General features: G+C 34.5%; 1 protein-coding gene across 3 annotated transcripts in view; it reads left to right on the forward strand.

The window, feature by feature from the left end:
• Positions 1 to 9314, forward strand: part of LOC4333768 (inositol hexakisphosphate and diphosphoinositol-pentakisphosphate kinase VIP2) — a 16705-nt gene extending 7391 nt beyond the window's left edge. For all 3 annotated transcript variants that reach the window (XM_015776870.3, XM_015776869.3, XM_015776871.3), the window contains 18 exons: positions 78 to 177; positions 258 to 328; positions 453 to 534; positions 1413 to 1571; positions 2268 to 2310; positions 3123 to 3205; positions 4062 to 4124; positions 4213 to 4287; positions 5113 to 5238; positions 5760 to 5992; positions 6104 to 6148; positions 6446 to 6512; positions 7588 to 7659; positions 7769 to 8013; positions 8091 to 8148; positions 8236 to 8403; positions 8717 to 8791; positions 8905 to 9314. In XM_015776870.3, the coding sequence (XP_015632356.1) occupies positions 78 to 177; positions 258 to 328; positions 453 to 534; positions 1413 to 1571; positions 2268 to 2310; positions 3123 to 3205; positions 4062 to 4124; positions 4213 to 4287; positions 5113 to 5238; positions 5760 to 5992; positions 6104 to 6148; positions 6446 to 6512; positions 7588 to 7659; positions 7769 to 8013; positions 8091 to 8148; positions 8236 to 8403; positions 8717 to 8791; positions 8905 to 9162 (2023 nt within the window). In that variant the 3' untranslated portion in view covers positions 9163 to 9314. The remainder of the gene's footprint in view (positions 1 to 77; positions 178 to 257; positions 329 to 452; positions 535 to 1412; positions 1572 to 2267; positions 2311 to 3122; positions 3206 to 4061; positions 4125 to 4212; positions 4288 to 5112; positions 5239 to 5759; positions 5993 to 6103; positions 6149 to 6445; positions 6513 to 7587; positions 7660 to 7768; positions 8014 to 8090; positions 8149 to 8235; positions 8404 to 8716; positions 8792 to 8904) is intronic.
• Positions 9315 to 15679: the final 6365 nt, after the last annotated feature.

The following is a 15679-nucleotide window of genomic DNA, read 5'->3' on the forward strand; positions in this document are numbered from 1 at the left end:
TACTGCCTCTATGCTGGTTAAGCTGGTATTGAATGATAAATATTGGTGTTGTGTCTTGACATCTAATATCTGTTTAGTGGCGATCGGACACCAAAGCAGAAAGTGAAATTGAAAGTTACTGAGGAAAAACTCCTGAATTTGATGTTGAAATACAATGGTGGAAAGCCAAGAGCTGAGGTATCCCCTTTGTGGAATATTCATTTTTCATTATCCTGTTGGTGCTTAAACTAAATCATTTTTTCTTGATTTCCTTGTAGACAAAACTGAAAAGTGCCGTGCAACTACAAGACTTGCTAGATGCCACAAGGCAGCTTGTACCACCAACAAGGTAAGCCAATCCAGAATTAGCTGTCTGTGCAAGTTTATTCTTCTATTGGCTTGCCACAATTCGCAAACTTGTTAATTTAGTCAGTTTGATCTTCTATTTACTCAACCAAATTTATATTATCTAGGTCTGGCCGGGAAAGTGACAGTGATGCTGAGGATTTGGAGCATATTGAAAAGCTTCGTCAAGTCAAAGCAGTACTGGAGGAGGTAATTTTTAATTCAAATCTGCCTGTCCATGTGATATGGATATTTCTTCACCAGGTTATGGGGGAACATATCTTGCGCAAACTCATACGAGTAGCTAGTATTATGCATGCAAAACCTTTTCAGTTTGGCATCAAATAGGCATGACAAACACTCGAATCTGGATGAATGGGGTAGTCCCTTATTTAGAAATTTATATTTCAAATGACTATGCGCTGGAAGAAACAAAGTGGGACAATTATTCAACTCGCTATGGAATAATAATAGAAATACATGCTGTTATTTCCGCTTCCACGGAACCTCACTTCCTTTCTGTTTTTGCTATCAATCCATAGACTTTCTTGTCAATTTGTTAACATTCTTTTCATTAATTTGAGCCCTAATATTCTTGTTCCTAATATTTGTTCAGGTTTACACTAGATATACCCCGTGGAGGCTCTTTACTATTATATAGCTAACACAAATGTATTCAGTGTGCTTTGTAGCCACTTAGTTCATGATGCCACAAATGGAGGCATGAATGCTATTTACTATTGATTTCTCAAACTTTTAATTTATAAACCAGTAGACTCTGATACTAACATTGTTAGATTTTTGTTAATTTTTGGTCAATTCAAGAAATTATAATTTTTTTTGGAGCTATAATAATCTTTTCACTCTTAGTTACTTATTCTTTTCCTGCCGTTAATGGAACAAGGTGCCATATTTGTCTTGCATACCTTGTAGTCAAACATAATGAACCTAGTGGTAAAAGGAGCACGGAACTTGTATATATCCTCCAGCCTTCTAAAGGGTGCTGGCATATCTGTCATAACAAGGTTATACCATTCTTTTACAAGAATGCTGACATATGATAATTTTTGTTATCATTGCAACACTAGGGTGGGCATTTCTCTGGTATTTATAGAAAAGTGCAACTAAAGCCACTGAAATGGATTAGAGTTCCAAAGCGCTGTGGTGATGGTGAAGAGGAACGACCAATTGAAGCACTGATGATTCTAAAATATGGCGGTGTACTCACTCATGCTGGGAGAAAGCAGGTTTTGTACTCATAACTTTTTACTTTAATTTTCAACTGTTTGTTACTCCCTCTGTCCCGCAATGAGTTCATTTTTGGCCTCTCCCATTTGTCCCAAAATAAGTTCATTTTTGAGCAATCATTTCATCGGAGTTAGTTTTCTATTGGTATATGTGATGGGTGAAAAATGAACTTATTTCGTGACGGAGGGAGTATTATGTATTCTCATGGTAAATATCCACCCTCCCTCATTACAACTTAATTAATCTAAGTTTAATTTAATAAGCCTCAGAGCTAGAATTATTCTGTATCAATCACTAGTTTTCTGTTACTCCAATCTAGGCTAGTACCTAAGCGTTGCAATGGAATTTAAATGAATATACCAGAATATTGTAAACTTGCAAGGCTCTATATATATATCAGAAGAAAAACATATCCATAGAAGGTCCCACCAACTCAATAGGTGGTGGTGGGATGGTTAGTCAACTAGGTTCTATTATGTCGTACTAGCCAAATATCGATGAGTTGTAATGATCTAGAATAAGTACAATAGAAATTTGAAAATTTTTATACAATTTTCAATTTATCATCAATCCACAAATAACTCTTACAACCGAATGAGCAAATTTGGATACAACAGGAACAAAGTTCATACAGTTGCATTTGTGATCAACTTTATTCTTACGTCATGATTTTATTTTTCATGCTTCTCATTCAGGCTGAAGAGTTGGGTAGGTTTTTCAGAAACAATATATATCCAGGTAAGATTCACATTGTGTTGCTTCTGTTATTATGTAAAGAACTTTTTTTATCTTTGATGTTCTTTTCAAGTGAAAAGAGAAATTTACACTGGAGATCCATAAACTTGAGCAGTAGTGGCCTAGGTCCTTGGCAGGCTTGTGATGTTGAACACCTGTTCCACTTAGTTTACTACAACAATTTTCTAATTAATTTGGAAAGGAAGTTCATGTAAAAGGTGACTTAGCTGTCATAATAACATGTATGTGAGTAGTTGATGTGGCTTGTTGAAGTTACTGCTTAGATGAAGTTCTTGATGCTAGCAAACAAGAAATTATAGAACACCCATTTTTTATCTTTGCAACTTATTTTAGCTAGTTAAATATCTGTACAATACCTACATCAATTATGTTTTTCAAAACCTTCAGCTTACAATTGGCTCATTGACATAAACGACAGAATTGTCAAGTAGGGCCCTAGCACACCTGTCATTAATGGGCCTTCTAGTGAAAATTTCAGTTATTTTCTTTAGATATAAATGCAATAAGAACCTGGCATTATTATAGGCAATGATTGGCTAGGAAAAGTAACTTTACTGACATTACAGTCTGTTGCAGGTTTCTTTTTTTTAAGAATAAAGTTGCATGTATTTAAGCTTTAAAACATTTTAAGTAATGTAATGTTCTCAATGAAATGTGATCTCTGTCAGGCTGCCTTGTCTTGCATGATGACCTTGTATCATCTTGGTTTTCTTTTCTCTTTTTTTTTTTTTTAAAAAAAGTTTATTTCTTGTACTCAATATTCTTTTCTTACTAGTATGTTATCCTGAATATAGGTGAAGGAACTGGTTTGCTTCGCCTTCATAGCACGTACAGACATGATTTAAAAATATACAGTTCAGATGAAGGCCGTGTGCAGGTATACTTTTGGTCTTCTTTTTTTCAATTTATAGCCCCTCTGAAATAGTTCAATTTAGATAATCTGAAATAGTTTTATTTTTTTAATTTATTCTGTTTTTCCTTTCTATGTTGACATTGGTCATGCCAACAGGATTTAGGAAAATTTTACCTGTTGATAGGTAATTGTTGTTAGTTACCTTTCAACTACTTTTTATTTCCTGTGGTAATAAAGCCCATACCTGCTTGTGTTTAACCTATCAAATACGGAACAATGGATGGGGGCAAACATAACTTAAGCTGATGAAAATTGTTTGGTCTCAGTGATATATGATGTTTGTTCTTCTCAGATAGTGCTAAATCTGCTTGATCATATCCATACCGTGTTCAGGATGGCTCGGAAGCAATAATCAGTCTAATATTAATCAATGCATATTCAAACTTTATTGGAAACTCTGTAATCTAATTGTACTCCTAGATAATTGCATTTTTTCACTATTTCCCGGACTACTGGAAAACCAGGCAAAATATACTATTGTCATAACTAATAGCCTAACTTCAAATCTGTATATTCAAGCCCAGCACGCTCATTTTGGTACTTTCACTACTTTGATAAAATTACACCACTGTTATACACTGACAAATTGTTGTACTCGAACACATAAATACAGAAAAATATATTGCAGAAATGATAGGATAAGTTATTCAGTAGGATAATCATAAAAGTGGATGCTATCACTGGGTATAGTAGAGAGAAGATAGCAGCAAAATAGAAGTGGATCGTCTGCAACTTGTCTTATAGTATGTGGCTATGCGTTATTTTCTCTTGTAATGTTATTTATCATCTGAGTATATGTTCATGATGGTGTACTTGTCAGATGTCAGCAGCAGCATTTGCCAAAGGCCTTCTTGATTTGGAAGGGCAACTAACACCTATACTGGTCTGTTGCTTATAATTTAGATCCTTTTTGTTGCTTACTTGTGACTCCTGCCTCTTTCTCAACTCTGCCTTTGTACTAACTTCTCCAGGTCTCTCTAGTAAGTAAAGACTCATCTATGCTAGATGGATTGGAAGATGCTAGCATCGAGATGGATGAAGCAAAGGTTTGCTCTCATATTTAATAAACACCCCGTATTTGTTTATGAACTCTGAAGTATTGAAGTCTCAAAAAGACACAAGCACATAGTATACTGCGAAGAGGTTAATTTTAAGGTATATACTGTCTGGTGCTACTGTGGACTGGCACTGGTGCATCCTCTTCAGCTTAGTTGGATTGATACTCCTCTTTGGTTAGGAGATTTCCATCGAGAGATCAATTAGAGATTGCCTGTGAGGATTTAAAGGATATAGCTAAGAGTATGGAAATTTTGGATGAGATTCTGTTATTAGGAAATCCTGTCCTGATGACACTTATTCTGTCTTCCTGTTTCTCTCACTGCCTCTTGTCTTCTTTGCTTTCCTCATCACAGCTCCTGGTCAGTGACGCTTGGGGCCAAAACCACCTACCCATGACAGTTACTTGTTACAAGTCCCGTATAATTCATGTCATGTCCATACTTACCATGTCAACCAGTTCCATATACGATACAATTAGATATGTATATGTTTTGGCATGTTTGCTTTAATCTCAGGAAGCTAGATCATTTACGAGTATATTACAAGTCTAGCCTGTATCTTGTATATGCCAGGACAACCGCCTGGCATAACTATGAGTTTTAACACTTGCTAGTGTTGAATCTAACCATTACTTTATTTTTCACCCCTCATAAATCTTTAGAAGCACCTGTGATGTTCCTTAGTTACTATAAGCTAATTCTTAATCCTTCTGTATTGTCATATCTTCACTTAATAACTAGGATCTCCTTGCTGCCTTCTATTCCTGTTCATCATATACTATTACCAAAAATTAAATAAATAAACATTTTCAGGCTAGATTGCATGAGATCATCATTACAAATGCTAAAGCAAAGAATACCAATGAACCAGTGGAGTTTCCATGGATGGTTGATGGTGCAGGATTGCCTGCAAATGCTTCGCAGCTTCTCCCTAAGATGGTACAGTACTTTGACTGGATATAAGCTTGGTCTTTTTCATAAGCATCTTTTGAAGTATTCAAATAATTTACAGCATTTGTTTCAATAATGCATTTCTAAACCACTCTAGGAGAGGTTTTAATAATAAGAGAAGACAGCTATGGAAAATATTGGACTGTCTAATGTAGGGCAGTCTTTTCTTCAAAAGATATGAGAACAAAAATATTGAGAACTTAGGGCAGTGCTAATAATTGGTATTTATGTATATGCTGATGATTAACAAAGAACTGTGAAAAATATTAGCTCACATTCACCTCAAAGCAATATGTTACTGTGTCAGTCATGCCAACTGTGAAGTCTTGAGCTCAATAGGTTTATACTGGAGCATGTCTTGCTTGATTCATGAAACAAACCTTTTGAAGCAAATATAATTAATGTTAGAAGTCATGATGGTGTAGGATTCAGTAGATGCCACTGTTTTGTCTTGAGAATTTATGCAAAAATGTATATGATTCTTATTTCCTTGCTTTAAAACTTACTAGGCCAAGTTGACGAAAGAAGTAACTGCACAAGTCAAGCTACTTGCTGAAGATGAAGATGAGAAGCTTGCATTAACAAACTCGTTTTCTAGATATGACCAAGCAAAGGCTTTTGGAAAAACAACAATTGATGTAGCTCGTATTGCTGCCGGGTTGCCTTGTGGTAGTGAGAGCTTCCTCTTGATGTTTGCTCGATGGAAAAAACTTGAGAGGGATTTATATAATGAAAGAAAGGAGTGAGTAAAATGTTTCACTTTTAGACTTCTTGATGTCAGAAATCATTTTATTAACCAAGTATAACTTCCTTCTCCAATCACTTATATAGTGCTCCATAAATTTTACTGCAGCCGATTTGACATTACACAAATCCCAGATGTCTATGACTCCTGCAAGTAAGTGAACAAACCATCTTCAAGTAACTAGGTTATTTAGAAAGAAATCAGGAGCGTGAATTAACTGTCTGTTTTCATTAGCAATCTCTATTTTCTAGCTTTTCTGAATCCAAAGCCGCTAATATATTTGAAGGGTACCTAAATACTCATTATGACATAAAGTTATTTAAATTTGACACAGAATTATAACGTGATGCCATTATTCTTCCTTATATATCTAATGTACTTATTTGAATTATGAAAGATCATTTACATCTGTCATGAACCGCACAATCTAAGTGCTGAATTACATTGCAGATATGACCTCCTGCATAATGCACATCTTAACCTTGAAGGTTTGGAAGAGCTTTTCAAAGTTGCTCAAGTAAGGAACCTTAACGTTCTGTACTTCCATTTGATCTCTCTTTTAAATTTGCATGAATGTTACTGATGGACTTCTTGAGTAGCCACGAAGTCATATTGACTAAGTACTTCCTGCAGAAGAGAAATCAGTCAATTGCAATTGTAAATATATACTGATATGCAATTGCAAAATATGGCCATATTATTTTTGTATGAACAACTGGGTAGATAGGGCATTGAAGTTCTGACTTCTGAGGATATCATTTGACACAAGTCACCTGTGCCACATAAAGAATGACATTCCTAGTTTTCTTTGCCTCCACAAGTCTTGGAGTGCAGACTATTGCATTGTGGTCACATAGGCCTTGAAAAGATCGCAAGTGGTTAAATTATACAGTTCCAATGCTCAGGTGATGTGACTATGTGAGACAAACTGTATGGTCAGTGCTTATGTTATGATGATTCCTCATAGAAGGTTCAATCTTATATTCTTTTTGTATAGCCTTATGAGAGATGTGAGTCTTAAGTTCATTATGCTAGATCTTGTGGAGTGAAGTGACCTGGAACAGACATTGTTTGTTTAGTGCATCTGTTTGGATGATTCAACGTAGAAGGTCCAATTCCACATTCTTTTTGTATAATGTTATGTGAGATATTAGTGAGAATTTCATTAAGCTAGATATTAGTGAGATATGTTCTTTTCTTCATACTTTTATCATTTCGTATAAATCAATTACTCCCTCTGTAGAAAATTGTAGGGCATATTTTATTTGGAAAAGAAGTTTTTAAGACAAGACTTTGACCATTGATTGCGCATAAATATATTCATAATATCTATAAAAGCAATGTTTATGAACGCTCTTTGAAAAATGAATGTATTGGTATAATTTTATGCACTAAAATATACTTATAATTTGACTAATTGTTTGTCAAAAATTTACAAAGTTTGACCTTCTGAAAAATTATAGCTTTTATCTATTAGAGCCACATATGATGTTATAGTTTTGGATTTTTTTTGTTAGTTTATTTGTGTAGATTAGTTCTCTTTGACGTTTTTAATATTTTCATCATAGCTTATCTAACATTGATTGTTGTAGCTTCTTGCTGATGGCGTAATTCCAAACGAGTATGGGATCAACCCAAAGCAAAAACTAAAAATTGGCTCAAAGGTTTGTTTTAAGAAAGACGTTACTGTTTGTTCCATCCACAGATGATTATATGCTCTTTGCATGCCACAAACTGATTAATCATTTTGAATGCTTTGATTGGTTTTCCTAGATAGCACGTCGGTTACTTGGAAAAATTTTAATTGATCTACGGAACACTCGTGAAGAAGCAATAAGTGTTTCAGATCCAAAATTTACAGAAGATGAAGCTACATTCTTACCAACGAAAGAATCAGAGTACCAACAAAAACTTCAAACTAGAAATGAGGATGGAAGAAGATCTAGTTCCACAAGTGAGAAATCATTGGATCAGGAAGATGAAGATGATAGAGAAACTAAATACCGCTTAGATCCTAAGTATGCCCTTGGTTTTATCAATCCTAATCAATCCTAATCACATGTGTATTTAATTTCTCTAATTCACTTTATTCCAGGTATGCTAATGTAAAGACACCTGACAGACATGTCCGGACAAGGCTTTATTTCACATCAGTATGCATGAGACTTCATGTTCAGCTTTGCTTTTGTTCTTATCATCATTTTTGGATTTAATTGTTATTCTAACATTCTCTTTAACAGGAATCTCACATACACTCCTTAATGAATGTCCTTCGCTATTGCAACTTGGATGAATGTCTACAAGGGGAGGATAGCCTTGTCTGCCAAAGCGCTTTAGACCGACTGCATAGAACCAGGGAGCTTGACTACATGAGTAATATTGTGCTTAGAATGTTTGAAAATACTGAGGTATGGATCTTTTTCATATGGCTCACAAGAAAACTTGCCTTGTTACAAATGCTATTTTTATTCTGGGTAAGATTTCTGTTTTTCACAAAATACATGAGACCATATGTTTCCAAACCGCCATTTTATGTGCGATGAGGTCCTGGATCTCTTTATCTTATTTCCTTGACTATTCTCTGTTTTGCACCTACTTATGTTGATGTGCTTCATAGGTTACAGTTCTTACTGTTGGGATAACGTTTACAGCCAGTTCTCTGGAATTTGGATGTTGTTGTTTTACATGGTCTTATTTGCTTACCGGATTTCGTATTTACAGGTTCCTTTAGAAGATGAGAAAAGGTTCCGGATTGAAATGACATTTAGTCGTGGTGCTGATCTTAGTCCTCTAGAGGTGATGTTTGCACCTTCTTTTGCAACGCAGGACATGAGCTCCGGTGTGCTTGCTCGCTACTAGATGCATTTGAGCAATTGAGACTTACTCATGTAATATATGTTTTGGTCCAGGATAAAACCAGTGAAAATACTTCCTTGCTCCAGGAGCACACCCTGCCGATAATGGGGCCTGAGAGACTGCAGGAAGTTGGTTCCTGCCTAACACTGGACAAGTTTGAGAAAATGGTGCGACCATTTGCGATGCCTCCTGAAGACTTCCCTCCAGCTGCTGCGCCACAAGCCTTTTCTGGCTACTTCAAAGGCTCTGGAATGCTTGAAAGACTCGCTAGTCTCTGGCCTTTTCACAAGGGCGCGACTAATGGGAAATAAGTGAAAAAGCTACAAAATGGTAGAATTGATCCATGTGAATATTTCTCAACTTTTAGCATCTGGTGGCAACACCATTTGCCCAATTTTGGTAACTTTGTCGAATGTTTCAGAGACTGGATCCTTTATAAATGCTCTTGCCCAATGTCTTCAAATCCTGTTGGTGAAGCACAAAAATATACATGCAATTGTGTAGCTAACTCTGAATATGCAATCTCCTCAAGTTTTTTCAGGAACTGTCTTGTCCAGGGATCAAATATACTTTCTGCTCCTGATCAAGCTCTGAACAATGTTGGCATTTTGGCAACATGGACAATGTTCATCAGACAATGTCTGTTGGAGAACACCTATGCTAACACCTAGGCATGCACTAATTTTCCTTGCATTTGATTTCCACCTTGCAGCTGGTTAGCTCATGCACATCTATTTTGGCACACTTCAACTCTGCTGAAAAAAAAAGCTGCACGGTCAACCAGCTAGACACGATCATTGTCTGATGAATGATATTAGAATTTGATTGCGTTGTAAATTACTATAACTTACGTGTGCTTATGCCATTTAAACTCCATCTGGTGAGCCTGGTCTCTCAAGAAACATGAGCATGGGTAGCATCCGTAGTTTTTAGTGTATTTTAAGAGATCTGGTCAAAACCTACAACAGTAAGGCAAAATTAAAATAAAATATTTTGTTTGCATCAACGATATACTCCTAAAGGCAAGATTTTCCAATTGTGATGAAAGCCGGAAACCTAGCGAGGTAGGTGAAGAAAGACAAGGGATGTGTGAAACATGATATCTTTCATCTTGTCTTTCTTTTTGGCCATTTTAAAAATGATTTTAACTCTAATTTATATTTGGGAGCATGATTGGATTACACGTTGCACTGACAAGTGCCGCTCTACATTTGGATGCTTCCATTGACTGAAAAGATTACAATAGCATATCATTTCATTTTTCTTAAAAGAAATTAATAGATAAAGACACAGCTGATGATAAAAGGCAAGAAAAGATTGTGTCAACTTCACTTTAGTGGCCGAAGAGTGAGTTGCCTTCTGCAGCAATTCAGCAAAGTGCAGCTTGGAAGCGTCTGGCGTATTATGCCAAGTATTTGGACAGCAGGAATTTGTCGCGATGGGTCTTTGACAGGCATTACCATACCAATAGTTGAGAGCTTGAGGCTCAATCTGAATATGTTTCCGCCTTTATTCTTAGTAACGTAATTTCAATTATATATGGATAAATATTATTATCCGTAAAAATTTATTCTCTAGTAACTATATTCACAAGAAAACAATGTAAAATAAAATTAGAAAAAGTAAATCAAACATCAAATCCTGTTCCTGTTTGGCAGCCTGTAACTAAGGTAGAGTTTAGTTCCAAACTTTTTTTTCAAACTTCCCAACTTTTTCATCACATCGAAACTTTCCTACACACACAAACTTCTAATTTTTCAATCACATCGTTCCAATTTCAACCAAACTTCCAATTTTAACGCGAACTAAACACACCCTAAGTTGTAACGTGGCTGCTAGACTCCCAAGACAACGGCTGGCTGCAATTCCATAGTGTTTACTAGGTGAAACCCTGCATACTCCTGTGAGAGTTTAATACGATAATAATAAGTAAAATTAATGTATAAGATGGCTTAAACAATATGAGCTTACATAAACATAAGTTGATGTGATTTAAATTTAATTACTATATAGAATGATGATTCAAATGTAAAAGTAAGATGATGTGGCTTATGAGAAAACAAAAGAAGGAAGATAATTTAGATCATACATCTAACGGCTAAAAAAATTGAGATTATATGGCTTAATGAGAGAAGAAAAGAAGAGGTATAATTTGAACCAAAGATTAATAATCATATAAGGATTAAAAATTAAAAACAATTGATGAGATATGACTTAATGAGAGAAAAATATAAGTAACATGAACTAAGTGGGGATGAACTTGATAGGTATAGGAGATAATATAGAAAAAACGATGAAGAGATATATTAAAATATTATATGAATTATGTGGAATGATTTGACATGCTTACATTTTAAGTCTCTAAAATTTAATAAATTATTAAATTATAAATATTACAGCAATACATGTACGATACTTAAATGTAATAGTAATTGTTAGTGGATGATAATATGGTACCTTTGCATATAAGAGAGGATTATCTTGGTTAGAATTTGTACATAATAAAAAATGGCTGTACATACCATCCAACGGTGCGTACAACCTTCGTTCTATATAACTATTTTGGGATAAAGGTGCAATTCAAGTATATAACAGTACTAGTTCAGTTTTTAAATATGCGATGATTTTTGACACGATGTTTTAATATTCATCATGTTCAACAATTTAATGTAATATTAAAAACTATAATTCATACTTAAAATATATTTAATGGTAATAAAGATCATAACTGAATGGATGATATTTATATAAAAAATTAATAGTAAAACGAATGATTGAATATCATGTATAACAGTTGACAATATTGCCATATACTGTATTTAAAAACTGGAGGTGGTGGCACAAGATTTATACTACTCCAGTATTAGTACGGTAATGAAGGGCACTTTAATGATAGGGTCAGCATAGCAGTTGATACCAATTAAGATATCAATCACACGTACTCCTAAGTAAAGAGAGTTTATCACGCTTAATAGATCAAAACAAACGTGCCAGATGTGAAAACAGCAAACGATGTGATGAATCTGAACACCAATAATTAACATATACTCCCACCGTTTCAAAATATTTGACACCGTTGACTTTTTAGCACATGTTTGACTGTTCGTCTTATTCAAAAGAATTTATGAAATATGTAAAACTATATGTGTACATGAAAGTATATTTAACAATGAATCAAATGATGTGAAAAGAATAAATAATTACTTAAATTTTTTAAATAAGACGAATGGTCAAACACGTACTAAAAAATCAACGGTGTCAAACATTTTGAAACGGAGGGAGTATAAGAGATCACGAACGTGATGGTACTGCAGATTGTGACCCGGTAACAACAATATATATGAAAATTCAGGATGCTATAACTGTCATAAATATAGATTATATATGTCTTTGCTCGGTGAAATAATATTTGGTTCATCAACGATGAACAAAATGACTATATTTCAAATGACTATTATATACTACCTCCATCCTAAAATATTTGATGCCGTTGACTTTTTTAAAAATGTTTGACCGTTCGTCTTATTCAAAAAATTTAAGTAATTGTTAATTCTTTTTCTATCATTTGATTTATTGTTAAATATACTTTTATGTATACATATAGTTTTACACATATCACAAAAGTTTTTAATAAAACGAACGATCAAACATATTTAAAAAAGTCAACGGTGTCAAACATTTAGGGAAGGAGGGAGTACTCTCTCGCCATCCTAAAATATGTAACGATGGTGACCAACGTCTTAAAAAAATGAAATACTTTATCCGTATACTATTAACTTCTATTGTAATATTTATCTATTTTTTACTCAAAAATTTTATATAAATGTTATTTATTTTCATTAAAGAAACTCTAATTTAACTTGCAACTTTATATATTTCTACTAAATTTCTAGTTTTAAATTTTAACTTATAATTTTATATATTTATACTAAATTTTGAACATTTTTAACAAGATAAAAGTTGAAGAGCGTCGCATATAAAAAAAAAACCCGGAGTTATTAGTATATTTAATATTTCAATACGAGATCCCATCGCAGTCGGTGAAATTAATTTGCTGGCGTGGAGCAAGGGCTGCTGCTGACATGCATGGCATGGCTCGCAAAGAGCTAAAATCCACGTAATGCATGTTTGACCTTGGCGCACGTGGGCTATATGCATACATGTACATGTAATAGATCAGTCTATTCGCAATTCACGGGAATAGAAAGGAAAGGAGATAAGAAGAAATGGAAAAAAAGAAGAAGAAGAAGGAGAAGGAGGAGTGTTTTATTTTTATTTTTTTTATGTGTAACATATGGATCCCACTAACACGTACGTGTGACTGAGGAGTACCACATCAGCGCGCGGAGTAGGTTGGAGTCCATTTAGACTAGCTATGGTACCTAAGACAAGTTTAAGAGCTTGAAAATGTGTATAAGAGTTTCGGAATCTAGATGATATAGCTGAACAAGTTTAGGAATCATCCATACACTTCACTGTTTAATACTCCATCTGTTTCACCATGTAAGTCATTCTAGCATTTCCCATATTCATATTGATTTTAATAAATCTAGATAGATATATATGTCTAGATTCATTAGCATTAATATGAATGTGAGAATTGCTAGAATTACTTACATTGTGAAACGGAGGAAGTATATATATTAGATGGTTATGATGAGTGATAAAAGTTATCCAATGGTTCTCTTTTTATAATTAATGTGAACTTAAGGTATATTGAAGATTAGTTCTAACTATATCAGATGTCTAATCGGATAAATACGATTAAAAACTAAAGAAAGGCATATTCATTGTTTGTAAATTATTCTTTTATAATTCTATAACTTATCTTTAAAATAAAACATGTCTATATAATTAATTCAAAATTTGGGCTTTTTCTAGACCATAGGCTGACTTTTAGACTCATAATTTAGCCTTGGGTTCATGTCTACCTGGCCACAAACACACCTAAAATATTTGATTAACGTATAGGAAGAAAATATTTGGTTAACGTATAGGAAGAAATACTATACGTTATCATAATATCTTTTTTCTCTCACAACGTTAATTTTGAAAGTTCATGCATTGGAAAGCACCGATAATATGATGGTGACATCATGGATGCTTAACTCAATGTGCTAGTGTTCATATAATCTTGATGCCTACGAATGTTTCCCATATGTATAGGTACCCTTTTAATTAATAATATTCTAGTGAGATCGGATGTACCGCTAGTCTCCGCCTATGTGAACATATATTAGAGATTGTATTTTATGGGTGGGTCCTTGTATAGTGGCGTGGACGTGCATATGAAAAAAAAGAAAGCTCCTGCGCCTATCTTTTGTGAAAAATATTTTCTATGTGCCTTTATTCACAACGTACTCAGGCGGTGTGTTGTACGATGATGATTTGACAGGATCTTTTTTTTACTCTAGAAGTATAAAATGAAAACAACATGGACTGAGAAAAGGAATCAAATACACTCATTTGTAAAAAAAACTAGAAGGTAGCTCGAATACGTACCATTGTTTTTGCCTTTTTGGGCTCACATTTCCTCTTTAGAGAGTCCATAGAGAATTTCTATTATCTTTTATAGAGTACATACATCAACCTGAAGGTACCACTTTATGTTGATCATGCACATAAAGTTAGTCGGAAATCTTAAATCTTAATCCTATTTCCTAATGTTCCAAAGCTTCTCTAACATATTGTATGTTCATTGAGTGTTGAATCCTACCAAATGAATTACTACGTAGAAAATAATAGAAAACTCTAGATCAAACGCCAAGAAAACCAACAAGAGGTGGAAAACCAAGAGGTGGATCCCTATCTACACTGAATCAACCAACCTTTTTTTTTTGTTGGTAGGTGCCGATACGACCGATGTCATATGGCCTGCAAGAGATATCTATGCTCACGTAGTATAATTAGTTCAGTAGCGAAGAAGGTGTAGCCATAACGTCGATTTTGTTGTCGCTTTGTTGATGTCCACTAGATAGAGTGACGCTCCTATACTAATCACTAAAGTCAAATATGCAATGGGAAACAACATATTTGTGGTCATATGTATTTATATCTGTAACTCCTTTTAATTTATACACGCATTGATCATTATGTTTGCCACCACAACCATTACACATGTTCTTTGACATTATTATTTTACATGGAAAAAAAAATAAATCTAGCCTTTTGCCCTTACAATCATGCATCCATACCAAAATACTTTTACAATCTCTACTAGGGGTGCATTCGGCTGGCCTTGCTGCCGCAACGGCTACGGCTGTGACATTGTAAACGGTTGTAGCACCCAGCCGGTTTGAACTACCACAATCCTCACCAAAATACTTTTGTAAACTACTAGGGCTGTGTTCAGTTGGCCTTGCAGCCGCTACGGCTGCGGCAGATAGCGCATGCTATTAGGGCCTAGTTTTATAATCTAGATCAATACTTTGAATCTATTCTTATTTTCAAATGTAAACAATAAACAACCTCAGGTTAGAAAGCTGAGGTCTAAAAAGAAATTTAGTACCAAGTACTAGTATATTTTTAAAGCTGTTATAAAATCACACATTATTACTAACATAATAAAATGGTAATGAACTAAAATAGCAAGGAGTAACCCTATATGACAACAACAACAACCCAAAAAAAAAAACCATCTATAGGCATATAATTGTGAGGAGAACCACAGATTGTCCTGATTTTCACATAAAAAACCTACTTTTTCCCAGCCCAAAATCTCCCCTTTGCCTGGTACACTACCTACCCTTTCTTTTGTTGTCCAATTCATTTCCATTTCTTGCCGTTTTCTTCCACATTCTTCTCTGCTGCTGGTGTCTCTTGTGGGCC

Source organism: Oryza sativa, chromosome 3 (genome assembly GCF_034140825.1).
Source record: "Oryza sativa Japonica Group chromosome 3, ASM3414082v1".
NCBI classification, from domain to species: Eukaryota; Viridiplantae; Streptophyta; class Magnoliopsida; order Poales; family Poaceae; genus Oryza; species Oryza sativa.